The sequence below is a fragment of the Pleurodeles waltl genome, chromosome 8, assembly GCF_031143425.1.
Source record: "Pleurodeles waltl isolate 20211129_DDA chromosome 8, aPleWal1.hap1.20221129, whole genome shotgun sequence".
Classification (NCBI taxonomy): domain Eukaryota; kingdom Metazoa; phylum Chordata; class Amphibia; order Caudata; family Salamandridae; genus Pleurodeles; species Pleurodeles waltl.
The window spans coordinates 1,515,815,701-1,515,843,658 of NC_090447.1; the positions used below are offsets into that span (position 1 = coordinate 1,515,815,701).

A 27,958-nucleotide genomic window follows, 5' to 3' on the forward strand; every position below is an offset into this window, starting at 1 on the left:
TTTTAAATACTCAGTTTTCATTTTGATGGCCGTTCTGTTATCCTCACCAGCATTTTAGGTCTTTGTGCCATTTCGGGATGGATTTTGTTTGGGTGAAGGGGGGTTTGATTGCGCTTTGCTGGACCTGCTCCGACATGCGGCCATTTTGTTTGGTGCTCGGCCACACTCCTGTCCCAGTTAAAAGTTATGTTTCGGTAGGACTAGGTAATTCACATAGAAAGTCATTCTTTTATTGATATTTAGTTGACTCTCTTTGTCTAGTAAGATTGTTCTTGCTGTGTGTACACAGAGGGTGACAATTGCCTTGCACCAATTGCTGTAAAACACTTAGGCCCTCATTACGACCCTGGCAGGCAGTGGAGAAGTGGCGGTAATACAGCCAACTGGCCGGTGAAAAAAAAAATGTAACTATCACCATGGCGGTTACCGCCATGGTCATCCGCCACTTCTCCACTCCGACCGCCAGGGCGGTGACGACCGCTGGGCTGGAGACTACGGTCTCCAGCCCGGCGGCTGTCACCAGACCGCCGGCGGTATCAGGACCCTGCATACCGCCATGGATTTCATGGGGTTTGGAACCGCCACGAAATCCATGGCGGCAGGCACTATCAGTGCCAGGGAATTCCTTCCCTGGCACTGATAGGGGTCTCCCCCACTTCCCTCCCCCACCCCCGAGTCCTCCGCCCACACCACCGACCCCCCTACTGCCCCCCAAAGGTGGCAGGACCCCCCTCCCCAACCCCACCCAACTTGACACACACACCCCCCTACACGCACACATACACTACAACAACACATACCCGCACACATACAAACAGACATCCCAACAGACATACACACACACATACTCACAGACATACAGGCACACATACACACAGACATACAAACAGACCGACACGCACACATTTTCAAAACACACAACACACCCCTGGCATGCATACACGCACTCACACACCCCCTCTACACACTCACACGCACACCCCCATGCACGCACACAGCACACAGCACACAACACCCACACTCCCCCCTCCCCTAACGGACGATCACCTTACCTGTTCCGGTGATCCTCCGGGAGGGAACGGGATCCATGGGGGCTGCTCCGCCGCCAGCTCCCCGTCACCAGAACACCGCCACGCCGATCATGGGACGCGATTCGGTAGGCGGTGTTCTGATGACGTGGAGGTGGAGCAGCCTCCACTTCCCCGCCGACTGCCAGTATGGCTGCTGGAGGCACTCTGTCCGAAAAAGGACAGAGGGCTGCCAGCAGTCATAATACGCTGCGCAGACAACCGCCTGCACTGGCGGTCTTCAGCGCGGCGGTACCTCAGCGGTCTTTCCAAATGACCGCCGAGGTCGAAATGAGGGCCTTATTCTTTTTTGAGATGCTAAGCTTGTATAGCCATCTGAAATCAAATCTGAGCTACAGACAAAATATTTAAAGGTACGGATCTCTCTATTATCACCCTTTAGTAAATAACAATTAAATCATGGAAAGTATACCTTAAATCTGAAGAGATGGAACCATTGATTATAAGCCCAAAAGTATAGGGAGGAGTTGTAGATTCCTGTAGTTGTTGCTATAGTAAAGGGAGACACCTCACACACCATATTAGACTCCACATATATCCCCTCAGCTCCAAAACACATAATGAAACCCCATAAAGTTCAACTCCACCCAATGCCACATATTTACTCTCCACATAATTCCACACCATGCCACACAATTCCACACAATGCCACACCACACAATTCAATGCCACACAATTCCACACCATGCAAAATAATAACACTCTACTCCATACCACATAATTACACTCCACATAAATCCAGTCCACGCCACATAGCAACACACTACATAAATACACTCCACATCATGCCATATAAGTTCATTCAATATAATTGCACTCAACGCCACAGAATTCCATGCAATAGAAGTCCCCTCACACAATTCCATTCCACACCACATAATTTCACTCCAAAACACATAATTGCCCTACGCACCACATGCATTAAAAAAACACCACACAATTCCATATCATGACTCATAATTCAACACTCCACCACATAATTGCACACAGTACATGCCACTCCACAATACACAATACCACTACACACAAATTCCACTACACTTAAAACAACATAATTATTATCCACAAAATTCCACTGCACACCATGCCACATAATTCCACTACACATAGCTCCACTTAACGCCACACAATTCCACAACAAACAATTCCACTCCAACCCACATAATTTCACACCATATAATTGCAATCCACCCAATATAATTCAACATAATTTCACATAATTCAACTCCACTATGTCCCACTCCAAGCAAATACAAACCATGCAAAAAACTTACACTCCACACCATGCCACATATTTACGCGACATATTTCAACTCACCCTACATACATCCACTCCACTCCAGTCCACTCATAACACATGGCTAGAAGACATTGACATTGACAACGCCTATAGCTCATGGATTGCTGAGACCTCTTGGCTTTGGTATTGCTTGTTTGCTATGAAGTGTCTCAGCTCAGGGTCTGCTCTTAAGCACTCCCTAGAGGGGGCGGCCATGACTGGAGAATCAGGGAACCTAACCAAGTCTTGGCTCACCTTTGCAAGCACAGGTACAGATGCTTTGCAGACACACCAGAGGGAGCTTGCCCTTGCAGTAAGATGCTTCTCAATGAACAGCTGAAACAGCACTGATCTTAAAATGTTTTTCTGCAAACACGATTTACACTCAGTAATGAGGAATGGAGAAAGACGCTTGGTTATGTTGGAGGGATTTCAAGGAATGCTAGATTGCATAAGACATTCCCCGCTTTTCCTGGTGCGTTTCAAACAAGATGCTCCATTCATACACATGGTATGGTCCTGCCTGGTTCTTGCAATCTTCAGGTTAAAGGTGACAGATCTCAGGGCATCAATGGCTGACTCCTACGATTTGCCTCTTGGGTCTTCCATGCTCCAAGCACGATAGAATGATGTGCAGGTTTTCAGACTTGGCGCTAGCGGTCAATAAACGAACCATAGCTATCCACTGGAGGGTACCCCATGCAGCTGGAATTCACCGGTGGAGACTGGGTCTGCATCAATGGGCACAGACCGAGGACCCTTCCATTATCTCCCAGGCTTCCGCCAAAGGAGGCAAATGCTGCAAACTGATCGCAGCTCAGACGACAGACCACCCTGGACCACTGACTCTGTACCCTCTGTCCCTCGGTGTGTAGTCTACCTCGCACGTTGAGAGCCGCCTGTGTCTCCTGATGATTGTTTCTTGTGCTGTACATTGGCTCTGTAACGTCATCCCCCATTGGCACCGACGTGTGCGATAGGGACCTACTGTGTGGACTCACATGTCTTCATGACTGATTCTACCTTGGTTCACCCAGCTCTTTAACCTCCATGTATTCAGCTCTGCATGTCCAGCACCAGGTGAACCTGTTTTGTTGTACATTTTAAAACAATAAAATACATTAAAGAGAAATATCACAGTTGACTGCGGGTTGTGCTCCAGCGAAGAGCTCATGAAGAGCGAAACACTTGTCTGAGGCTACGAGAATGAGAGATTGGAAAACATTATCAAGCTAAGAAAATAAAATATGGGAAGAATGTATTAGTGATCAGGATGTGCTTCCGTAGATGAACGGTAACTTTGCTAAGATGGACCACATTGACCAGAATGCACTGATAGGGCTTAGAGTCATGTTTCCCTTCAAACCCACAGCTGAAGACTACTGGTGAGTACCAGTCTTGTTTTGAGTGCTGTCACGTGGAGATTGTTTTACAATTGCCAACCCTTGAGCTGGGTGACTGTACTTGTTAGAAATGGGGTCTTTGGCTGACAGTCAGGTTACCCCCTGTTCAAGCAAGGACCCTCACTCTAGTCAGGGTAAAAGAGAATCACCCTCAGCTAACCCCTGCTTACCCCCTTGGTAGCTTGGCAGAACAGTAGGCTTAACTTCAGAGTGCTAGGTGTAAAGTATTTGTACCAACACACACAGTAACTTAATGAAAACACTACAAAATGACACAACACAGGTTTAGAAAAATAGGAAATATTTATCTAAAAAAAAACAAGACCAAAACGACAAAAATCCACCATACACAAGTCATCAAGTAAAAATGCAAAAAGAGTCCTTAAGTAGATTTAAAGTCAAGTTATCAATAAAAATGCAAAAAGAGTCTTTAAGTAGTTTTAAACACACACTAGCGCTGCTAGAGTGAAAATGTACCTGGTGTGTGTCAAAAATAGCCCCGCATGGGCGGGTGTGCGTAAAAAATAACTCCGCACGGCGGTACGTGAGTGGAAAATCCAGCCGCACAATCTCAAAATACTGCAGCGCAGGTTGTGATCTCCGAGCCTCCGTCAGCGATGCTGCGTGTCGTTTCTCCTGCTCCGTGCGTCGATTCTTCGGTCGCGTTTCCTGCGAGCGTCGTTTCTCAGCTGGGGAGCCGGTGGCGCGTCAATTTTGCAGCCGCAGAACGGATTCGCGTCAATCTTTTCCCCGCACGGCGCTCTGTGCGTGGATTTTCTTGTCTTTAGGCTGCCAGCTTCTCCTTTCAGGGTCCCAGGAACTGGATGGGCACCACAGGGCAGAGTAGGAGTCTCTCCAGAGACTCCAGGTGCTGGCAGAGAGAAGTCTTTGCTGTCCCTGAGACTTCAAACAACAGGAGGCAAGCTCTAGATCAAGCCCTTGGAGATTTCTTCTCATGATGGAAGGCACACAAAGTCCAGTCTTTGCCCTCTTACTCTGGCAGAAGGAGCAACTGCAGGATAGCTCCACAAAGCACAGTCACAGGCAGGGCAGCACTTCTTCCTCAGCTTTTCAGCTCTTCTCCAGGCAGAGGTTCCTCTTGGTTCCAGAAGTGTTTCTAAATTCTGTGGTTTTGGGTGCCCTTTTTATACCCAATTTCTCCTTTGAAGGAGGCCTACTTCAAAGGAAAGTCTCTTTGGAATGTGAAATCCTGCCTTGCCCAGTCCAGGCCCCAGACACTCACCAGGGGGCCTGAGACTGCATTGTGTGAAGGCAGGCACAGCGCTTTTAGGTGTGAGTGACTACTCCTCCCCTCCCTCCCAGCACAGATGGCTCATCGGGATATGCAGGCTACACCCCAGCTCCCTTTGTGTCACTGTCTAGTGTGAGGTACAACCAGCTCAACTGTCAAACTGACCCAGACTGTGTATCCACAAACAGGCAGAGTCACAGAAATGGTATAAGCAAGAAAATGCTCACTTTCTAAAAGTGGCATTTTCAAACGCACAATCTTAAAATCAACTTTACTAAAAGATGTATTTTTAAATTGTGAGCTCAGAGACCCCAAACTCCACATGTCCATCCGCTCCCCAAGGGAATCTACACTTTAATCAGATTTAAAGGTAGCCCCCATGTTAACCTACGAGAGGGACAGGCCTTGCAACAGTGAAAAACGAATTTAGCAATATTTCACTGTCAGGACATATAAAACACATTACTATGGGGGTCATTCTGACCCTGGCGGCCGGTGGCCGCCAGGGCCACCGACCACGGGAGCACCGCCAACAGGCTGGCGGTGCTCCCACGAGCATTCTGACCGCGGCGGTTCAGCCGCGGTCAGAAGCGGAAAGTCGGCGGTCTCCCGCCGACTTTCCGCTGCTCGGGGGAATCCTCCATGGCTGCGGAGCGCGCTCCGCAGCCATGGGGATTCTGACACCCCCTACCGCCATCCTGTTCCTGGCGGGTCTCCCGCCAGGAACAGGATGGCGGTAGGGGGTGCCGCAGGGGCCCCCGTAAGAGGGCCCCGCAAAGTATTTCAGTGTCTGCCATGCAGACACTGAAATACGCAACGGGTGCAACTGCACCCGTCGCACCCCTGCAACTACGCCGGCTCAATTCTGAGCCGGTGTCCTCGTTGCAGGGGCATTTCCTCTGGGCCGGCGGGCGCTCTTTTGGAGAGCGCCCGCCGGCCCAGAGGAAATGTTAGAATGGCCGCCGCGGTCTTGTGACTGCGGTGCGGTCATTTGGCGGCGGAACCTTGGCGGACGGCCTCCGCCGTCCGCCAAGGTTAGAATCAGGCCCTATATGTCCTACCTTAACCATACACTGCACCCTGCCCTTGGGGCTACTTAGGGCCTACCTTAGGGGTGTCTGACATGTAAGAAAAGGGAAGGTTTAGGCCTGGCAAGTGGGTACACTTGCCAAATCGAATTTACAGTTAAAACTGCACACACAGACATTGCAGTGGCAGGTCTGAGACATGTTTACAGAGCCACTAATGTGGGTGGCACAACCAGTGCTGCAGGCCCACTAGTAGCATTTGATTTACAGTCCCTGGCACCTCTAGTGCACTGAACTAGGGACTTACCAATAAATCAAATATGCCAATCATGGATAAGCCAATTACCAATACAATTGACACAGAGAGCATATGCACTTTATCAGGGCAATGTGTTGCATGGCATTGCTTTATCAGGGTCATGTGGTGCATTGCATTGCTTTATCAGGGTCAAGTGGTGCATGGCATTGCCTCATCAGGGCAATGTGTTGCATGGCATTGCCTTATCGGTGCAATGAGTTGCATGGCATTGCTTGATGAGGGCAATGTCTTGCATGGCATTACTTTATCAGGGTCTTGTGTTGCATGGCATTGCTTCATCAGGGCAGTGTGTTGCATGGCATTGCCTTATCAGTGCAATGTGTTGCTTGGCATTGCCTCATCAGTGCAATGTGTTGCATGGCGTTGCTTCATCAGTGCAATGTGTTGTATGACATTGCCTCATCAGGGCAATGTGTTGCATGGTATTGCTTCATCAGGGCAGTGTGTTGCATGGCATTGCCTCATCAGTGCAATGTGTTGCACAGCATTGCCTCATCAGTGCAATGTGTTGCATGGATTTGCTTCATCAGTGCAATGTGTTGCATGGCGTTGCCACATCAGAGCAGTGTGTTGCATGGCGTTGCATTATCAGGGCAATGTGTTGCATGGCATTGCTTTATCAGGGTCATGCGGTGCCTGGCATTGCCTAATCAGGGCAATATGTTGCATGACGTTGCCTTATTGCCTCATCAGGGCAATGTGTTGCATGGCGTTGCCTCACCAGGGTCCTGTGGTGCATGGCATTGCTTCATCAGGGCAATATGTTGCACGGCGTTGCTTCATCAGTGCAATGTGCTGAATGGCATTGCTTTATCAGGGCAATGTGTTGCATGGTGTTGCCTCACCAGGGTCATGTGTTGCATAGCATTGCCTCATCAGGCTAATGTGTTGCATGGCATTGTTTCACCATGGTCATGTGGTGCATGGCATTGTCTCATCAGATTAGTGCATAGGATAACTTCACTGAACAACTGCACAAGTGCACGCATTCCTGTGTAACTGCACCTGAGCAGTGCTTGTCATCTGACTACAAGATACCACGGCCCACACATTTGTGATTTTGTGAAGTATTTCCTGCACATACTGAACTTATTGTTTGCGCTTGTTATACACACTCTGCAGTCACTTCATTAAACAACCGCAGGACATTAATTATATATTTCTATATCCTGTGGAAACAACACAGTCGCTCATACAACTGAATGTAAAGTTAACCAAAACATTTTTTGTTTTGTGTTTTTCCCTCCTGTGACAATATTTGTGTTGAAACAAATGCTCCTATATTCAGATGCTTTCGGACCACTTGTACCCAGAGGTGTTCATTGGTGGACCTAAAAAAGCTTTGTTTTTATTACGAACTAATCTGAGGGACCCCTCTCCCCTTGATGTCCTAACATATAACAGGACAGATGTAGGAAGTTGGCTTTGTATGCACTATTTCAAAGTAAGGAATAGTATGCACAGAGTCCAAGGGTTCCCCTTAGAGGAAAGATAGTGGCAAAAAGAGATAATACTAATGCTCTATTTTGTGGTAGTGTGGTCGAGCAGTAGGCTTATCAAAGGAGTAGTGTTAAGCATTTGTTGTACACACACAGGCAATAAATGAGGAACACACACTCAAAGACAATTCCAGGCCAATAGGTTTTGGTATAGAAAAATATATTTTCTTAGTTTATTTTAAGAACCACAGGTTCAAGATTTACATGTAATACTTTAAATGAAAGGTATTGCAGGTAGGTACTTTAGGAACTTTGAATTAGCAAAATAGCATATACAGTTTTCATATAAATCACATATAGCTATTTTAAAACTAGACACTTAGTGCAATTTTCAACAGTTCCTGGGGGAGTAAGTGTTTGTTAGTTTTTGCAGGTAAGTAAACCACCTACGGGGTTCAAGTTTGGGTCCAAGGTAGCCCACCGTTGGGGGTTCAGGGCAACCCCAAAGTTACCACACCGGCAGCTCAGGGCCGGTCAGGTGCAGAGGTCAAAGTGGTGCCCAAAACGCATAGGCTTCAATGGAGAAGGGGGTGCCCCGGTTCTAGTCTGCCAGCAGGTAAGTACCCGCGTCTTCGGAGGGCAGACCAGGGGGGTTTTGTATGGCACCGGGGGGGACACGAGTCCACACAGAAAGTACAGCCTCAGCAGCACGGGGGCGGCCGGGTGCAGTGTGCAAACACGCGTCGGGTTTCCAATGGAAATCAATGGGAGACCAAGGGGTCTCTTCAGCGATGCAGGCAGGCAAGGGGAGGGGGGCTCCTCGGGGTAGCCACCACCTGGGCAAGGGAGAGGGCCTCCTGGGGGTCTCTCCTGCACTGGTGTTCCGATCTTTCAGGTCCTGGGGGCTGCGGGTGCAGAGTCTTTACCAGGCGTCGGGATCTGGGAAGAAGGCAGTCGCGGTCAGGGGGAGCCTCGGGATTCCCTCTGCAGGCGTCGCTGTGGGGGCTCAGGGAGGGCAACTCTGGCTACACATGGTCTCGCAGTCGCCGGGGAGTCCTCCCTGAAGTGTTTGTTCTCCACAAGTCGAGCCGGGGGCGTCGGGTGCAGAGTAGCAAGTCTCACACTTCCGGCGGGAAACGCAGTTGTTTTAAAGTTGCTCCTTTTGAAACAAAGTCGCAGTCTTGGGTGAACAGAGCCGCTGTCCTCGGGAGTTCTTGGTCCTTTTAGAGCAGGGCAGTCCTCTGAGGATTCAGAGGTCGCTGGTCCCTGGGGAAAGCGTCGCTGGAGCAGTGTCTTCAGAAGGGGGGAGACAGGCCGGTAGAGCTGGAGCCAAAGCAGTTGGTGTCTCCGTCTTCTCTGCAGGGTTTTTCAGCTTAGCAGTCCTCTTCTTCTTAGGTTGCAGGAATCTGAGTTCCTAGGTTCTGGGGAGCCCCTAAATACTGAATTTAGGGGTGTGTTTAGGTCTGGGAGTGCAGTAGCCAATGGCTACTGTCCTTGAGGGTGGCTACACCCTCTTTGTGCCTCCTCCCTGAGGGGAGGGGGGCACATCCCTATTCCTATTGGGGGAATCCTCCATCTGCAAGATGGAGGATTTCTAAATGTCAGAGTCACCTCAGCTCAGGACACCTTAGGGGCTGTCCTGACTGGCCAGTGAGTCCTCCTTGTTTTTCTCATTATCTCCCTTGGACTTGCCGCCAAAAGTGGGGGCTGTGTCCAGGGGGCGGGCATCTCCACTAGCTGGAGTGCCCTGGGGCATTGTAACATGAAGCCTGAGCCTTTGGGGGTCAATGCTAGGTGTTACAGTTCCTGCAGGGGGGAGGTGTGAAGCACCTCCACCCAGAGCAGGCTTTTGTTTCTGTCCTCAGAGAGCACAAAGGCCCTCACCACATGGGGTCAGAAACTCGTCTCTCAGCAGCAGGCTGGCACAGACCAGTCAGTCCTGTACTGAACAATTGGGTAAAATACAGGGGGCATCTCTAAGATGCCCTCTGTGTGCATTTTTTAATAAATCCAACACTGGTATCAGTGTGGGTTTATTATTCTGAGAAGTTTGATACTAAACTTCCCAGTATTCAGTGTAGCCATTATGGAGCTGTGGAGTTCGTTTTTGACAGACTCCCAGACCATATACTCTTATGGCTACCCTGCACTTACAATGTCTAAGGTTTTGCTTAGACACTGTAGGGGCATAGTGCTCATGCACTTATGCTCTCACCTGTGGTATAGTGCACCCTGCCTTAGGGCTTTAAGGCCTGCTAGAGGGGTGACTTACCTATGCCATAGGCAGTGTGAGGTTGGCATGGCACCCTGAGGGGAGTGCCATGTCGACTTAGTCGTTTTCTCCCCACCAGCACACACAAGCTGGCAAGCAGTGTGTCTGTGCTGAGTGAGGGGTCCCTAGGGTGGCATAAGACATGCTGCAGCCCTTAGAGATCTTCCCTGGCATCAGGGCCCTTGGTACCAGGGGTACCAGTTACAAGGGACTTACCTGGGTGCCAGGGTTGTGCCAATTGTGGAGACAATGGTACATTTTATGTGAAAGAACACTGGTGCTGGGGCCTGGTTAGCAGGGTCCCAGCACACTTCTCAGTCAAGTCAGCATCAGTATCAGGCAAAAAGTGGGGGGTAACTGCAACAGGGAGCCATTTCTTTACAACAGACAAAAGGCCCAAAGGACGTCATCTGAGGTTGGCTGAGTGACTGTTCAATAAACCACTCTGTAAGGTGCGAGCAGTGGGAGGAGGCAGACAGAGTGCCTGTGAGGTATCAGGGCAGTGACTCAGGAACAAGGGAACTTGTACAGGAGCATCCATTGTATCAAGTGATCCTGTAAATAAGTACTGGCTGCTGTGAAATACTGCCACTCACATGTAGCTCCTCTCTTTCTCCACAGGAGGATGTCTCTGCTCTGGATCGCCCTCAGCTTCGCTGGGCTCCTGTACTATGCAGGTCAGTGTCTCCACGCGGCCTTCTTTCTTAAAAACAGGGAGAGAAATCAGTGGAGCAGTAGATGCAATGCAGGCCCAGAGGGAGCAGTGCGGGCCTAGCGGGTGCAGGGTAGACCTAGCGAGTGCAGTGCGGGCCTTGCGGGTGTGGGCCAGGCTTAGCAGGTGCAGTGCAGGACCAGCGGGCGCAGTGCAGGCCCAGCGGGTGCAGTGCAGGCACACCCGATGTAGTGAAGATCCAGTGGGTACAGTGCATGCCAAACTGATACTGTTCACGAGCAGCAGGTGCTGTACAGACCCAGCAGTGCAGGCCCATGCGTTGCAAGGCACACTCAGTACAAACAGGTGCAGCGGCTTGCTTAGTGGGCACAGTGCAGGCCTAGCAGTAGCAGTGCAGGTCCAGCAGGTGCGGGGCAGGCCCAGTGGACTCAGTGCAGGCTCAACAGATGTAACACAGGCCCAGCGGGAGCAGTGCGTGTCTAGCCGGTGCTGTACAGGCCCAGCAGTAGCAGTGCAGGCCCAGTTGGCACAATGCACCTCCAGCAGGTAACAGTGCAGGCACACCAGATGTAGTGAAGATCCAGTGGGTGTAGTGCAGGCTCAACAAATTCTGTTCAGGCCCTGCAGATGCTGACAGGCCCAGCAGTAGCAGTGCAGGCCCCACGGGTGCCATGTAGGCCCAGCGCTTGCAGGGCAGATGCAGTGCTGGTCCAGTAGGCACAGTTCAGACCTAATAGTAAGAGTGCAGGCCCAGTGGATGCAGTGTCAATACAGAAGGTGCAGGGCAGACTCAGTGAGCACAGTGCAGGCCCATCTGTAGCAGTGCAGAACCAGTGGATACAGTGCAGGTCCAGTAGGTGCTGGGCAGGTCCAGTGGACTTAGTGCAAGCTCAACAGATGCACTGCAAGCCCTGCGGGAGAAATGCATGCCCAGCGGGCACTGTGCAGGTCCAGTAGTAGCAGTGCAGGTCCAGTAGTAGCAGTGCAGGTCCAGCGGATCGAGAGCAGGTCCAGTGGGTTCACTACATGCTCTGCAGGCCTACACCATTGTTCACATTCATCACAAGGCTGAAGTGATGCGAAAAGCATTAAAATGATCAAGAAAGCTGCATCAGGTTCAACAAACCCCAGGAAATGTGGGGGATTTCTTTGATTTGTACTAGTAAGCAATGGTGCCTGACCCTTCTCCTATTATGCACCCAGGGTCAAGGGTCACAGAAGCACTGCTGTAAGCATGAGTGAATGTATGAATGCATTCTTACATTGGGCCTTTGCAATGCACTCCCATAGAGCTCCAGGACACCTTCAGAGCGAGGGTAATTCTGCACAGGAGGGAACCCCCCTTTTTGCTTGCTTGGTTGGTTGGGGCAGAAGCTCAGAGTAGTGACTTACACCAGGAGATCACAGCTTTCAGCAGATGATTCATGGCCAAAGACACAGAACTAAAGTACCTTCAAGCAATACCAAAGAAACTAATCCGAACAAAGACACTGCTGTCCATATGCCATCCAGTTCAGGGGCCGTTTTGTTCTCTCCAAGCAGACAAACACAAGGGAAGTTGTGCAGACTTTGTACCGGCCATCTGTACAACTCTTGGGATCCTGCTAATGTCCTTTCTCACCCTATGGGGTGCACCTTTGGGTGGAGGCTTTACCAGATCCATCCTGTTACTCAGCCTAGAAATTTAAAGTCCTGCAATTCACAGAACCGTCTCACTCAGGCAAGCTTTAGACACACCCCTCCACCCACCTGGGCAATCACTGTCTCTCGAAACGCGAATTACTCTACAGTCGCTGCCAATGCGGATCATCAGACCACCCTCTCTTTGCTGTCGGATACCAGCCAGTCACCCAACTCCCTGTAGGCTATGTCGCTCACTGCCAGCTCAGATGATCAAGAGCTCACATTCACCCTCCTATCGGTGATCTGCACACAAGCCACTGCTTTCACCTACTCACTCATTCAGTAAGCCTGGTCTCCAGACAAATGTGTGTAGAGAGTACATAAGAAGAAGTCTCTATAGCAGTTACTTCTATCCAACCCTCAGAATTGGTGGGCATTATTTTTTATTGCTTCCCTTCTGATCCTGAACCTTTGTCTCCCTTTCTGCCCTTCCAGATGCTGGTGCCATGAAGGAAATCAAGGCTCGTCCCTTCTCCACAGTGACCCTCCCCTGTGAGCTCACCTTTGTCGAGGGTACAGACCAGCTGTCCTTCAGCTGGCAGCGCGAGGACATAGTAGAGGAGATCGAGGTATCCGACATCTACGCCTACATCCAGCAGACCTTCGAGTTCAAGGAGCCGAAGATCTTGGTCACCTACAGCAACAATGAGGAGCTACACGAGGAGCAGAGCTACGAGTACCAGGGTCGCATCCAGCTCTCGCACGAGGAGTTCGGAGAGGGGGTGCTCACACTAGTGCTCGAGAACGTCGGCTTCCCAGACGAAGGGGTGTACACATGCAAAGCCAAAAGCCCACACGGTGTAGGGGAGAGAGTGATGAAACTCCTGGTGGAAGGTAAGCACGGTAGCCACATTCCACAATTGACTAACTTATCTCGTTCTCATCCCTCGTTCCCCTCTCATTTCCCTGCCACTTGACTCGCTCTTGGAAGTCTTGCAGAAGTAGAAGGCTGAAGGCTTTATTACAAGGTCTCCATCATTCAGAGTAAGTGATACAAGGGGTACTGGTAACTCCAGGGGGTTGGAGTTACCAGGGATTGCAAGAGGAGCATGAGGAACTGCAAGGGAAATTAGTAATAGCAGTCCCAATCCCCCAAATCCTCATTTCCTATTTTATCAGGAGACTTCACTTACTGAGTAGGCAGAGAAACCAGGTGAGCCATCACACAGCCACAGAGTTGAAGCCTAACTTGCAACCCCAGCCCCGTGTTACTAGGCAATTGGAGAATACAAAGGGCCTCTTAATCAGACCCTTAGCAAGGTGGCTAGAGATGTTGACAAGCATCCACCACTCGCCCAGTAATAGGATCTGTCGATTTTTTACCACCCCTCCTCAGCCTTTTTCATCAGCATCCCTTGCAATTTACGATTCATGCATAGCTAATCTTGTAACTTGTGTCTGTCAGTTTATGTCAGGGGGTGGACAATTTACTTGCTCCTTTTGTTTTAATTGCCTAAGGATGGGGAAAACCTTTGTAGTAGCCACAATAGTAACTTGCACACTCAGATACATGAAGTTGGCCTGGAATTGGTCTTTAATCTTTTTACTTTTTCATGTAAGGTGAAGCAGTAGCTGAATAAAAGTGCAGAGCACCAGACTATAAAATTCTGGGCAAAAAAAGAGCCAATGAGAGGATATGGACAGGGGTGTAGCTAAGTCAGTGAAACTCCGGAGGTCTGAATCTCAAATGTCCCAATTAAAAAAGCAGTGGGGTGCAGGGCGGAGGCGTGAGAGGACCAAGGTTCAGGGTGAACTGTTTCTAAGAGGAACAGGGTCGCTACAGATTTGCATTAGGGGGGCTTCTGTCCACTGGGCGAAAAACAAACGGTTAGAATGCGACACTGAGCGATTGCCACTGGTACGACTATTTGCACGCATTCATCCCATCACCTTTTGGGTGTTTAATTGCCGGTAGTAAGCCTGGAAACCTAAGATTCACCACAATATATACAACATTTCCCTACATGCCAAGCGTCTAAAGCTATTTTTCCTTGTGTCTTTATTGCGGCAAAAGCATAATTATCTACTGAAGTCCTCTTACTTAGCTCTTTTTCTAATTTCGCATTCATTTGTGCCCTTCTATCATCTGTGCGATCTAAAAAGCTTATTTCTACTGTAGAGAGCAAGCAGGTAAGATTCTCCCTATGAGCGTGAGCTGTTTCAAAAGGTTGCATTGGCTCGAAAAATTCCCTCATTATTTTAGCATCCCAATCTTTAGCAATCTGGCTTAGTTGCGTTATTATAGGAACATATGCAAAGGTAACATCATAATTTGAATAAAAATACTGTATGTTAGTTTGACCATAAAATCTAGAAGTTACTAAACTACATGTAATCCCATATGTAAGAGGCATGTGGTGATAAGTCACCCCTTCCGTTACCGATGTCGGTATCTGTGTACACACATAACAATCTTTCGCATCCATAGTCTCAACATATTCTGTTAGTAGGCGATAGAAAACATTATACGAAAGTTCCTTCTTATCATGCGAGTGTCTCTCATCTAATTCTAGTCTTTTCAATGCGGTTAGTTCAGTGACAGTAACAGGAGCAGAAGTAGAACCATCAATTTTCTCATTCTCACCCTTACCACGCGTTGCAAGCACTATTGCCATTATTATTAGTACACATGCAGTTATCAAGCCTATACACGCATATTTACAATATTTCACTCTACTGTTTTGTGTAGCGTACTTAGTCATGATCTGTATAGAATCAGAGAGCTAGAAGCACCTATAAAGAAACGATTTAGCAATTAGTTACAAAGCTGTACGAGTGCAATGTTCACACAGTTTTCTTCAGGAGCCCAGTCACTTATCAGTTAGCAGCATTTGTCTCAATTCGGCAATAACTCAGTCTTTTATCAGTTAGCAACGTTGTCTCAAATCGGGTTTAAGAGTCAATCAGGTTATCAAAGTCTTATCAAGTTAGCAAATGTCTCATCCGGTTTAGCAATGTCTCAGCTGGTTGTATCACGTTAGATTATAGCAAGCAATGTCATTTATCAGTTTTTCAGTCAATAGTGTCCATAAAACTTTTCTTTTCTATTGGTATCTCTTCTTCTTCGTTCTCGAGGCTAAGAGATACAAATTCGTCGGTCCAATCGTAATTGACTACATATGCCCATTCTGGACCGGAATATCTCCTGTTTGGTATCCTTTTCCTTTTCAATTTTGCATCTCTCTTTGATTCTGCCTCACTGGTACTTTCCTCTTTGGCCAAGTCTTTTTCTTCACTTGATGTTGGTACCACGACAGACACTTCCTTTCTTTTCTCTTTCACTCTTGGCCCTTCACTGTCGTTCAACTTTTCTCTAGTTCTTAGTTTTACTGGTGATATACTTGGTCTTCTCTTTGCACTGTGTCCACTTGATGGACCTGCGATCTCTTCTGAGGAAGTTTGAACAGTTTCGTTCTGTTCTGCCTTGTCCCCTCCTTCTGGGGAGTCAATCAGGTTTTCCTTTTCGTTTTCTGTACCGTCTGCTTCTGGGAAAGCCCTCCTCTGATCAGGCTCTCCTACTTCTTCACCTCTTTCGAGCCCTTTGTCACCGTTACTTTCTTCAGGCTCTTTGTTACCTTCAGCTGCTTCGTCGCTGTCTGAGGTTTCTCCTTGGTCTTCCCCAAGTGAATCGGTTGTTTCGTCCTCAGAGAATATTTCTCTCTCCTCTATCTCTGCCTGTTCGCTTCTAGTTCTGTTTTGCTCTGTCTCAGCGCTCGGAACTTTGTTATCAGGTACTGGCAGTTTCAGCGCTTCAACTTCCTCATCTGTGGGACACAACACTTTCTTTGTATGACTGGCGTGAATCCAGTTGGGAACTCCCGCACACTTCACAGCGGTAGTGGTCATCAGGATCACTTGGAAAGGGCCTTTCCAACGGGGTTCCAGACACGACTTCCTCACGTGCTTCTTTATCACGACCCAGTCACCTGCTTTCAGTGTGTGTCCTGGACCTTGGATCGGTGGCAAGGTGGTTGCTTCCACCTGGTGAGAGAAAGAGCGAACCACGTCAGCCAGACCTTTGCAGTAGTCTAACACCATATCATCTGTAATATTCAAAAGCGCGTTTGCGGGAACTGCAGGAAGTCTCATGGCCCTGCCCATGAGAATTTCGTGCGGGGACAATCCAGTCTTTCTGTCAGGGGTGTTTCTCATTGACATTAAAACCAAAGGCAATGCGTCAGGCCATTTCAAATTTGTCGATGCACATATTTTCGCCATTCTTGATTTCAGTGTACCATTCATTTGTTCCACCAGTCCTGAGGCTTCAGGGCGATAGCTACAATGCAGTTTTTGCTCAATGTTCAGCGCTGCGCAAAGTAACTTTATCACCTCGTTATTGAAGTGACTTCCTCTATCTGATTCTAAAGAGATCGGGAATCCGAAACGTGGTATCAACTCCCTCAACAATAGTTTTGCAACTGTAAGGCTGTCATTTCTACGTGTGGGGTATGCTTCAATCCAGTGACTAAAAATGCACACAATAACCAACACACACTTCAGACCTCCATGCACAGGCATCTCAATAAAGTCCATCTGCATTCTGCTGAACGGGCCACTCGCCCTGCCAATGTGGCTCATGTTCACAACCGTTCCCTTTCCTGGGTTCATCTGCTGACAAATGACACAACGATGGCAAACTGCTTCTGCAACTTGACGGAATCTGGGGTTAAACCAATCAGTTTTGAACAATCTTATCATGGCATCTCTCCCTAGGTGAGCCTGCCCATGATAGAACCGCGCTAGCTGCGATAAGAGACTATTTGGTAAAACAAATTTTCCCTCATTTGAAACCCATAACTCATCTGGTCTCCTTGTACATTGTGACTTAATCCAGGAAGCTCTTTCATCCTCCCTGACGCTATTCTGTAATGCTTTTAGTTCATCCATTGTATCCACGACCTTCAAGGCAAATGCTTCAGCTGGTTCGAGCTCTGGCTCACTTATCAAATTCCATTCATCCCTGAGCAATATACAGTTCAAGGCACAAAATCTTGCGACTTGATCCGCATATGCATTTCCCAGGGAAACATAGTCCTGTCCTTTTGTATGAGCACTACACTTTACCACTGCAATTTCGGCTGGCATCTGAATGGCGTGTAACAATTCCCTTATTCTCTCCCCGTTTTTCACTGGGGACCCTGAAGAGGTCAGGAAACCTCTCTGTGACCATAGTTGCCCAAAGTCGTGCACAATTCCAAACCCGTACTGACTGTCAGTGTAAATGGTAACCTTCATCAATGTAGACAGTTGGCATGCTCTTGTAAGGGCTACAAGCTCTGCTACTTGTGCGGAATAGACTCCTTGAAGCCAGGACGCTTCCAAGACACCTGTTACAGTACATACAGCATATCCTGCTTTCAGAATTCCCAATGCATCTCTTAAACATGACCCATCAACAAAAACAATTTGGTCTTTTTCATCAAGCTTAGTATCCCTAATATCAGGTCGGGGTTTTGTGCAAAATTCAGTCACCTGAAGGCAGTCGTGCTCGACGTCTTCAGCGTTCTCAATTTCAGCATTTTCACCAGGAAGCAAGGTTGCTGGATTCAACGTAGTGCACCTTTTCAGCTGCACATTCGGTGAGCCCAGAATTATTGTTTCATACCTTGTGAGTCTTGCTCCAGTCATGTGTTGCGTTCGGGAGCGGGTCAAAAGTATCTCAACTGAGTGAGGGACCATGACTGTTAATGGGTGTCCCATCACTATTCCTTCACTCTGAGTGAGGCTGATACCAACTGCTGCTACGGCGCGCAAACACCCTGGCAGTGCTGCTGCGACCGGATCCAAAGTAGCTGAAAAATACGCTACTGGTCTGTTTATGCCACCATGGGCTTGGGTCAAGACAGACAAAGAACATGCATCACGTTCATGACAAAACAATGTGAAAGGCTTTGTGTAATCAGGCATACCTAAAGCTGGAGCCCTGCACATGCATTCTTTCAATTCAATAAAAGCATCCATCTCATCTCCTTTCAGCTCAATGTCATCCAAGGCATCCTTCTGGGTCAGTTTCAGTAAAGGCTTTGCTAGAGTTGAGAAGTTGGGAATCCATTGGCGACAGTAGCTCACCATCCCCAAAAACTTCCTCACCTCCCTCCTTGTCTTTGGTGGACTCATTTGAAGTACACTTGTTATTCTTTCCTTCATTATTCTCCGTGACCCTTTCTCTATTTGATGACCCAAGTATTTCACTTTCTTCTGACAGAACTGCAACTTTGAAGGAGACACCTTGTGTCCATTCCTTCCCAAATGGTTCAGTAGAGCAATGGTGTCGGCTGTGCAGCCACTTTCTGTCTTAGATGCAATCAGTAAGTCATCAATGTACTGTACTAGGGTTGACTCGAATGGCAATTCTAACGCTTCCAAGTCTTTCTTTAGAATCTGATTGAAAATTGACGGTGACTCAGAAAACCCTTGAGGAATTCGACACCAACTGTAAACTCTGTCTAAGAATTTGAAACAAAAGAGAAATTGTCTGTCCTCATGAAGAGGCACCGAAAAGAATGCTTGTGACAAGTCGATGACTGAGAACCACTCGGCATCGCAAGGGATTTGGAACATTATCACAGCTGGATTCGGTACTACAGGGCAGCATTTAATTATGATGTCATTTATTTTCCTCAAGTCCTGCACAATTCGGACCTTTCCACTCGGCTTTATTAGTCCCATGATTGGTGAATTACATGGACTGCTTAACACTTCTTTCAGTACTCCCTGTTTTACAAACTCGTCAATGAGTTGGGCGACTTTCATGAGGGTATCTTGTGCCATGTGGTATTGTGGGGTCTGGGGAAAGGTCACATTGGGTTTTACGGTCACTTTCACTGGTTCCACTCCTTTCATCAATCCCACCTCTTTTCCTGTCATATCCCACACTTCCTTTCCAACTGTTTCCCGTAATTCAGCTGGAATATCTTCTTCAGTTATCATCGGAAAAAGGTTAATCAGAGGATATTCTTCATCGACACTTTCCATCTCATCCCCTTCTACACTGTCCTCTTCTTCCCCATCACTGCTCGTCTGAATTCTAATTCCATCGCTCGAACACATAATCGAACATCCCAATTTGCACAATAGGTCTCTCCCTAACAGTGCTATCGGGCTTGAGTCACATACCACAAAATTATGTAACCCTTGATAGTTACCAATTCTGACTTGTACTGGATCTGTGATTGGGTTCGTCAGGTGCCTGTTTGCTACTCCCACTACTTGAACTGTTCTCCCTGAGAGTGGCAAATTTGGTACTTCAATGCTCCTAACAGTTGAACGTGTGGCTCCTGTGTCAACCAAGAATGAAACACAATGACCCATAACTCTTCCCTCCACATACGGACCCTTTTGATTGACTTCCAAGGATGCTGCAAGCACACAATTTCCCTCCTCATCTGAACTTTCACTCTCCCATACATTGTTTATTCCATTCTCACTGTGTAGTGGGAACTGTTGTACTGTGCCATTTGTATTCATCACCTGACCCGAGACCTGTGGAGGAACCATCACTTGCTGCTGACTCACTGGTGCCAAAGGTATTTGCATTTGCTGATTAGGTACCATGGGAAACTGCTGTTGCATTGGCTGCATTTGCGTCATCTGCATACGGGGCATCTGCATCTGCTGCGGCTGCATGGGCTGTAATCCCTGCAGCTTATTTATGGTCTGAAAATTTGGGTTTGGACCTCTCATTTTCGGTCCCCTCATTGTCTGGAATGCATTGACATCATTGTTTTGCTGGCCAACACCTGCACCTTCCTGCACCACCATCGGGCACTCGCGTTTCCAATGTCCGACGATTCCGCACACGTGACACGGCATCACCCTTTTCATTGCCTGCACACCATTCGGAATCGCAACAGTGTTCAAATCCGGACCATTACTCCCAAAGCCTCCTCTGCCTCTGCCTCTCGCCTGTGGCTGAAACACCATGTTTCCCTGCGGCTGCGGCTGCGGTATCTGCTGTTGGAACCCTTGCAACCCTTGCAAACCTGTCTGAGCTGCTTTAAGTTGCATCACCATCACTTTCTCTTTCAACCTTTTCTGTTTCACTTCAATTTCGTCGCTACAGTATTTCGCATAATTCAACACCTCATCAATCGGTTTCGACTGCCAACAAATCAAATGCGTCTTTATCATCTGACTTATCTCTGGTCTCAGCCCTTCCACAAATCTAAACACAAAATGAAGCATGTCCTTCGCCTCTATTGTTTCCGTGCCACTGTAGTTCTTGAACGCCTTCAACAACCTCTCATAGTAACCATGAATCGACTCTTTAGCCTCTTGGGCAGTTCGATCAATCTTCTGCCAATCCACATTTTTCGCGGCAACCTTCGTCTTCAAATGCTCAATCACCTTATAGTACAAGCTCATTACCATAGGTGATGGTGCACCCGTATCCCTGTCCCTCTCTGGTTCACTTGTCGGCCAACCTACAGCCCTTTTGCAGTCTTCCCACAAATCTGCCGGAACCACAATCTCAAAGAGGGTGTTCAGGTCTTCCCAAAGACATTTTGCAAGCTTCACAAACCTATCAGTCTGTTGATACCATTCAATCGGTTTCTCTCTCAGTTTGGGAAAATCATCCGTAAAAGACTGAATGTCGCTTCTGTGCCACGGTACATGTATTAATTTTCCCCCTGCTGTCTCCCTCATTGGTAACATGGTTATTGCATCACTACTCTGTGGTCTTTTCTCCTTATGCTCTGGGACACTGTCTTTCTTCTTTTCCTTTTTCTTTGCCCATCTACTTTCCCATTTGTCTAAGCACCCCCACACTTGTGCACTCTGCAGCAATTCTCTAAGGTGCGTTTTCATGCCTGCTGACCTCATGTGTTCAAAGTCTGTGGTCCCGAAATCCAATCTATAGCTCCTGCTCAAGTGTTTTGTCTTGTCTATCTCAACCCCGTTTTTGTCAGCTATTTCTTGCAACCTTCTATGTACCTTGTTCACTTCTCTCGTAATCCTGGGACATAGATACCTCAGCTCTTCTTCCGAGTAGGACTCTAACCTATTCAAACCCATAGTCCCTTCCACCAATTCTTCTGCGTCCATGTTCAACCTGACCCTATTCAGATAGTCTTCTCCCTTCCCACTGGCTGAGCTTTGTGTGGAATTCAGACTGTTGAACCACTGTGTCAGCTGTTGCGCATTCAACCCCATCAGTGTAGCATTCACATCGACTGCCATTGATGGTTGCGGCAACTTTTCAGTGTTCGATGATAGCGGTATCATCAGTGGGGGACTCGACCTCACCACTGTTGACTGAGCACATATGGGACTAAACTCCATCAAGGACCCAGATCCAGTTGGCAGAGCCGCTATCGGAGTTGTCTCTGGAGTGTTTTCTATGCACCTCCTTTCCGTCCCATTCTGCACCACTGATCCTTGACCGCTCATACCTGAGTTAGGCTGAATGTACAAAGGTACCGGTGGACCTACAGTAATGGGTAGGGATATCGCATCTGGGTTCTGTCCATTCCCCAGGTTCTGAGGCATGTTCATTCCCACACTATGGGTCATCATTGCCGGCATGCCCGTCTGACTCCCCGTCATCTGAGCATGTGCGGTACCCCCCTGCATCTGCTTTTGAGGCATCAAAAGCTGGGTTGATTCAGCTTGTGCCAATGTTGGGTTGCGACCATTCTGTACTCCCATTACGGTTGGATCTAGAATCATTCCCGTACTGTTGTCACTGCTGTAGTACCTTGGGACCTGCGGCTGATAATTTTCTGCTGTTTTCAACATAGGCACATCTGGATATATTCTCCTAACCTGCGGTATCTGCGGGGTGAACAGTAAACTCGGGTCCTTAGATCCCGATGGCGTTTCTGAATTCGGAGTTTCATTATTCTGTACCGGTGCCGGAGGGGCAGAACTGGTACTTGGACCCTGTTCACTCTCTGCATAAGGTGGTGGATGGTCGTTCAGCAATTGCATGATGAACTCCTCATCCTCTGACTCGTCTTCTCTCCTTAACTTTTCCTCGTCCTCTCTATCTTTGGAACACCTCCTGTTTGTCTTACAGGTAGCTTTCTTGCCTGTCGCCTCTTCTTCCTTAGCAATTGCGGGAAACAATTTTATCCCCTGCAATATATCTGACCTCCACACCTTCTGTGCATTATCCCACCTAGCGTCCGCTAGTGTATTTTCTACCTTTCTTATCCTGACCTCGAACTTCTTTTGCTGTTGCTGTCTAGCCATTAGTTCCCAAACCGCTAGAGCCTCAAACTGTGCTGGCCTTGGAGGTACCTTCATGTCGTACATCGCGAATCTCAAATTCTCTAGGATCCTTATATTGAATGTCCCATGGATCGGGAACGCTACGCTCCCATGTCTCTCTGTCAGCTTGTGCCATTGCTTTAGCCAAAGGCACGGAGCTACCCCCCTTTCCTCCATTACAATGTAAGCTGGTGTACCTTCGGGTGGCGTCTCCTCTCCTACGCTCGCTTTAATGTAAGACTCCCCCTTCATCGCACTCTTTAATGCTTTAAAATTTTTTATTTTCTCGTCTTTTATTTCACAAAGTTTGTAATCAATAAGTGACTTTTATTCTCGGAATACTCTTCGCTTGCCTTTCCCCTTCCAATCGAGCCCCACGGACTGCGTCCAATCCGTGCGCGACCCTTCTCTGCAACCAACCTATCCCAGCGCGGCTCCTAGTGACGTCACACTCACACACACTGCGGCTGACAAAGCCTCGCGGCTTGTCCTCCTTCACTCAGCTCCTCTCGTAACAACTTCTAGCATGTATCGCGAGCAACCAAATAATAATAAAACAGATCTGTCGGTTTACTACAGGAAGGGTAACACAATTGCTTCAGGACCTTAGGGATTTTTCACTAGCCTCGGCAGTTATTCCATCTTTCTCGGTCCCCACTTCCGCAAGCAAATTCTGACCCGCAGACTCTGCTCTCAACTTGTCAGTGATCTATTCTAGTGCACTTAGAATTTGTCAAAGCCCGAAGTCGAAGTTTTCTTTCACTCCCTTAACACACGTACCGACTCGTTGACCACGCCCGGTCAACCTATTAAACCGACCAGACCACAACATAAAACAAGTGTCTCATACACTTTTCAACATACTCCGGAGTCTCTTGACCTCGCAGGGCCCGTCTCAACAACAACAACCACGTGGACCTTTTTCTGCACAAAGCGCCACATGCACATGAAGTTCGACGACTTCCCTACTCTCACACTCGGAGTCGCACCTCCGCTATTCTCTAAAATCCTCGCAACCTCTTCAAACAATCTGCGGCAATAAGCTGTGCAAGCGCAAAATCCTAACTTCACTCATACCGTCACTAGTACCGCCAACGCCGATTTCACACCTCCATTCTCTCCATTCGCAAGCTCCGAGATCCCGGGAAAGTCGCGGGGGACTTAGGGCATCATCATTCTCTTAATCTGTTTTACCCAAGAAAAATCTAATTCAACACCATATACTTCTCGAGTGAGGTCTCAAAGAGCGTAACCTTCAATTCAACACCATATACCTCTCGAGTGGGGTCCCAAAAGGCGAAACCGTTACCTCTCGAGTGGGGTCCCAAAGGGCGAAACCGTTACCTCTCGAGTGAGGTCCCAAAGGGCGAAACCGTTACCTCCCGAGTGGGGTCCCAAAGGGCGTAACCATTACCTCCCGAGTGGGGTCCCAAAGGGCGAAACCGTCCTCTGCTACCATCTACTGATAGAGCGTTCCGTCCTAATAAATTACCTGTATTTGGACGCTCTTGGGTCGATGAATCTTTCGACCAAGTGGGGCTCTCTTCACCCGAGATTAGTCAATTTAATCAAATCAATAATCAATAACGAACATAAGCAATGCCCTGATCAACATAACACTTCACAATTAATCCAGAAAACATTTCGGTTTTGCGGTTTCGACACGAGAAGATGCTTTTCCCTAACGGGATTGCCTGCAGTAAGGTTAGAAAATTATGTTTCATCGGGAATCTCTCCACTGGAAATGAAATAAGTACAGATGTGTAGCACTCCTGTACCCTACTGGACAAACAGATTTTGAAAAGTTTATACCAAATGCGAAGGGACGAGCCTTGAGAAAGTCCCTTTAGGGACGAAACACGTGTCGGCTGAATTTGGTTCGGATTCTGCAGCGAATTGTTTCGCATTGGATACTAAGAAACTGCATTGCTTCAAGTCAACATATGGGACAACATACACCCTTGTCACGGACTTTTTGGACTTGGGTGTCTTTTGACTTTTAAGTCTCTGGAGTTCAATGATATGGACTTTCTAGACGAGTTGTGTCAAATTTGTGACATTTATTTCTCTAATTTTCTGTTGTTATTTTGATTATTAGTTTTATTTGTATAGGTGTGTTTCTATTTGTATTAAATGTGAATTTCAAATAGTGTAGCCAATATGTAGAACTTATTATGTATTTGAACTGTACCATGGTTGTCTATTGAAGTTTAAATAGAACCAAAGGACTCAGGGTTTCAATTATTATTGGAAGTAAATCAATAATAGTGTGCTCCATTCTTCCTTTTGATTAACATTTCGGCGAACCATGACCTTTCGGCCATGAATAACCACACCAGTTCATTCAAAGTTAATGAATTTATTTCCCTATATTAACAAAGCTAGCACGATATAAATGTGTCTCAACACCAAAGGATATATGTAAATGAACATTAATAGCTGTCCATAACGGCGAAAAAGATGCAATCTATGCAGCATTTGAATAACAATGCATTCGATAATAGCAACGCAAACCACTAAAACTATAATCTGTAATGGGCTAATTGCATACATTAGTCAGCATAACAAGGTCTCAAATTGCATCGTGCAACAAATGAATCCTCATCTAACCTCAAATTAGCATCTGCATGTGGGACTTCATGCAAAAACAATTTAGCAACATTGATTTGGAAAACTCCTAACTAGGGCTCTTATCAAAAATCAGCAGTTGGTTACCTAAAAAGAAACACAATGCAATTGTACATTTTCCTTTCATATTTACCAAATTCAATCAGCATTCAAGGAAGTCTTCGTCTCACAGATACCGGTTTCGATCAGCATGGGACGGGGCAAAGGGGCAGGGTGGACGGGGCAATTGCCTCACAGCGGCAAGATAAAAGGACAAAACTACTACTTCATGCAAAGGGGCAAATCAAAGTTAAAGTCTCTAGGGCGAGAATTACTTAAAGTCTCTTTCTCTCGATTAGAGAAAGCATCAAAGTCTCATTCAAAATAGCGTCGAACATCAATTGGCATCGTAGAAGATGGCAAAATGACGAGGTCGGCAAGATGGGCCATAATGGCTGCAATGTCCTGCAAATGGCGGGTAATGGCTAATGGCTGCTTTCTTCTTGTGCACCAGGTTTAAATAATCAACAGTTCAAATCCAGTAGGGTCTTTCATTGGAGGGTTCATAGGTTGGCTTCAAATTGTCCAATCAAAAACAACAATTCACAAGCTTCTACCTAGGCATACATTATCCTTGGAGTCGGGAATGTAAGTTGCAACATATTTTACCAATTAACTCACTTTCAGAGCTTCCATTGTCTGCACCTGCAGATTGACCTTGGAGCAAAGAAGAAGATGCCAGGCTGGCACGAAACCTTAAAGATAAGCATGTGAACCGATCTCACTGGAAAAGTACAGCTTCAAGCAAGAATACACGTTTATTTAGCACATCGGAAAAATACGAGCATCTAAATCGTGAGACAAGGCAACTAGGCCAAAGCCTCCACTAAAGTTATGCTAAGTTAAAACATTTCAAACAAGCAAATCATGGCACACGTTTACGGTTATGTCAGATTAGTACAATTCTAATACATCACGTTATATAAAGCACGCTTATAAATGTTGGCGAACTACTCTGAGGGCACATTTGTCCCCGTACAATCTTTATTAGTTCGGTTAAAGTCACACTTGATTATTGCAGCACTACGTTTATGCGCTAATAAATGTAAAACCTTCATTTCTGCGTCATCACTGGCACAGCTTTCCTCGTCTACTACTGCCAATCTTTGTGAATTCCAAAAAGCTATAAATGTGCACCCATTAAAGGAGTACTTCTATAGTTGCTGATTTACTATATTTTGATAAACAAGTCACAATGGGCCAGACGTACTAACATTAGGAATCCCGATTTCCTAATTGTGATTCTCTACAAATCACAATTAGGAAATCGGTATTCCTAATGTGTGACACTCATCTGAGTTTCATGCGCGATTCGTAGTGGGTTGCAAATAGACCTACCGCATGCATATCAATGAGGTAAGTTGCAATTTGCAACCCATTAGGAATTGCAACCATCACAGGGCTGGTGGCCTGCTGTGCTCAGCAGACTACCATGTTTTTGATTGCTTCATGTTAAAGCAATCTTTTTTTAAATGCATCCCATTTTCCTTAAAAGAAAACAGGAATCATTTAAGAATTGAAAAATGAAACTTTGCAGCTTCATATTTTAAGTGTAGGCAGTGGTCTGTTGGACCACCGCCTGTTGATAAAATATATTATTATTTATATTCTCAAAGGGGTGCCTTGGGGGCCCCTTCCTGTTTGGCAATGGGTTACCATCAGTTTGAAACTGGTGGTAAAGTATGACTGTTTTGCTACTGGAATTCGGTAGCAAAACAATAATTTATACCATACTGATTCGGTATTTAGAAGGGACACCCTAAACATGCCGCTTTCAAATGCTGAATCGCGAAAGCAAAATGCGATTCAGTAACAATTCATCGAATCACATTTTGCCTTTTGTACATTGGAAAAAGTATTTTTCCGGTCGCAAATGGCCCATAAGCCCGTTTGCGACCAGAAAAAATGCTTTGTACATCTGACACCTATATATATATCTAAGCTTCCCCTCCAACAAATGAAACATTTAAATGCTCCTACTGAAATGAAAACAACGAAGAAAACTAACACAGACATAGAAAAACAGACTCAGGGACCCAACTACCGCATCAAGATGCATTAACACCTCAAACTCCCCTCCCCTGCCCTGAATCTACACACGTGGACTTCCTTGTTCTCCCTTGGAAATGATTAATATGGTCATCCGGAACCCAACGGCCAGGAGTTCCTGCCCTGGTCACTTATTTTAAATGTTTTTTCAACACGCACGCTCTTCTTCGTCTCTCGAGAAGCCTTGACGGCAGATCTGTTAAATCAGTGCATGTAGGCAGGGCTTCGTGTTTCCGGTCCTCGCCTTTTACAAATCATTTTATCAAGTGACTGGTGGCCCCATGCGCTAAGCCCGCTTTGCAAACAGAGGTGGGAATGCAGAGCTGAGGCAAGGGCCTGTCTTGCCCCTAAAAGTTCATTCATGAGCCTAGCAATGGAAACGTTTGACCTGTAACTCATGCAACAACCACAATGTGAAAATATGGTACAGTCTCTTCAGAACTAAAATAAAGTGTATTTCTCAACAAGTGGAAGTGTTTCACCTTACTACATCAAGGGCCAGATGCCCGTTTCATTTTGCGAGTCTCTAATTGCAACTTTTTGTGAGTCGCAATTAGAGACTCACAAAATGAAACAAACAAATGTGTCTCGGAC

General features: G+C 47.0%; 1 protein-coding gene across 1 annotated transcript in view; it reads left to right on the top strand.

Annotated features, from left to right (window-relative positions):
* The window catches only part of LOC138249274 (butyrophilin subfamily 2 member A2-like), an 88,655-nt gene that overhangs the window by 39,302 nt on the left and 21,395 nt on the right, over window positions 1–27,958 (top strand). The window contains exons 3-4 of the mRNA XM_069203237.1: window positions 10,702–10,757; window positions 12,872–13,270. Of these exons, the coding sequence (XP_069059338.1) occupies window positions 10,702–10,757; window positions 12,872–13,270 (455 nt within the window). The remainder of the gene's footprint in view (window positions 1–10,701; window positions 10,758–12,871; window positions 13,271–27,958) is intronic.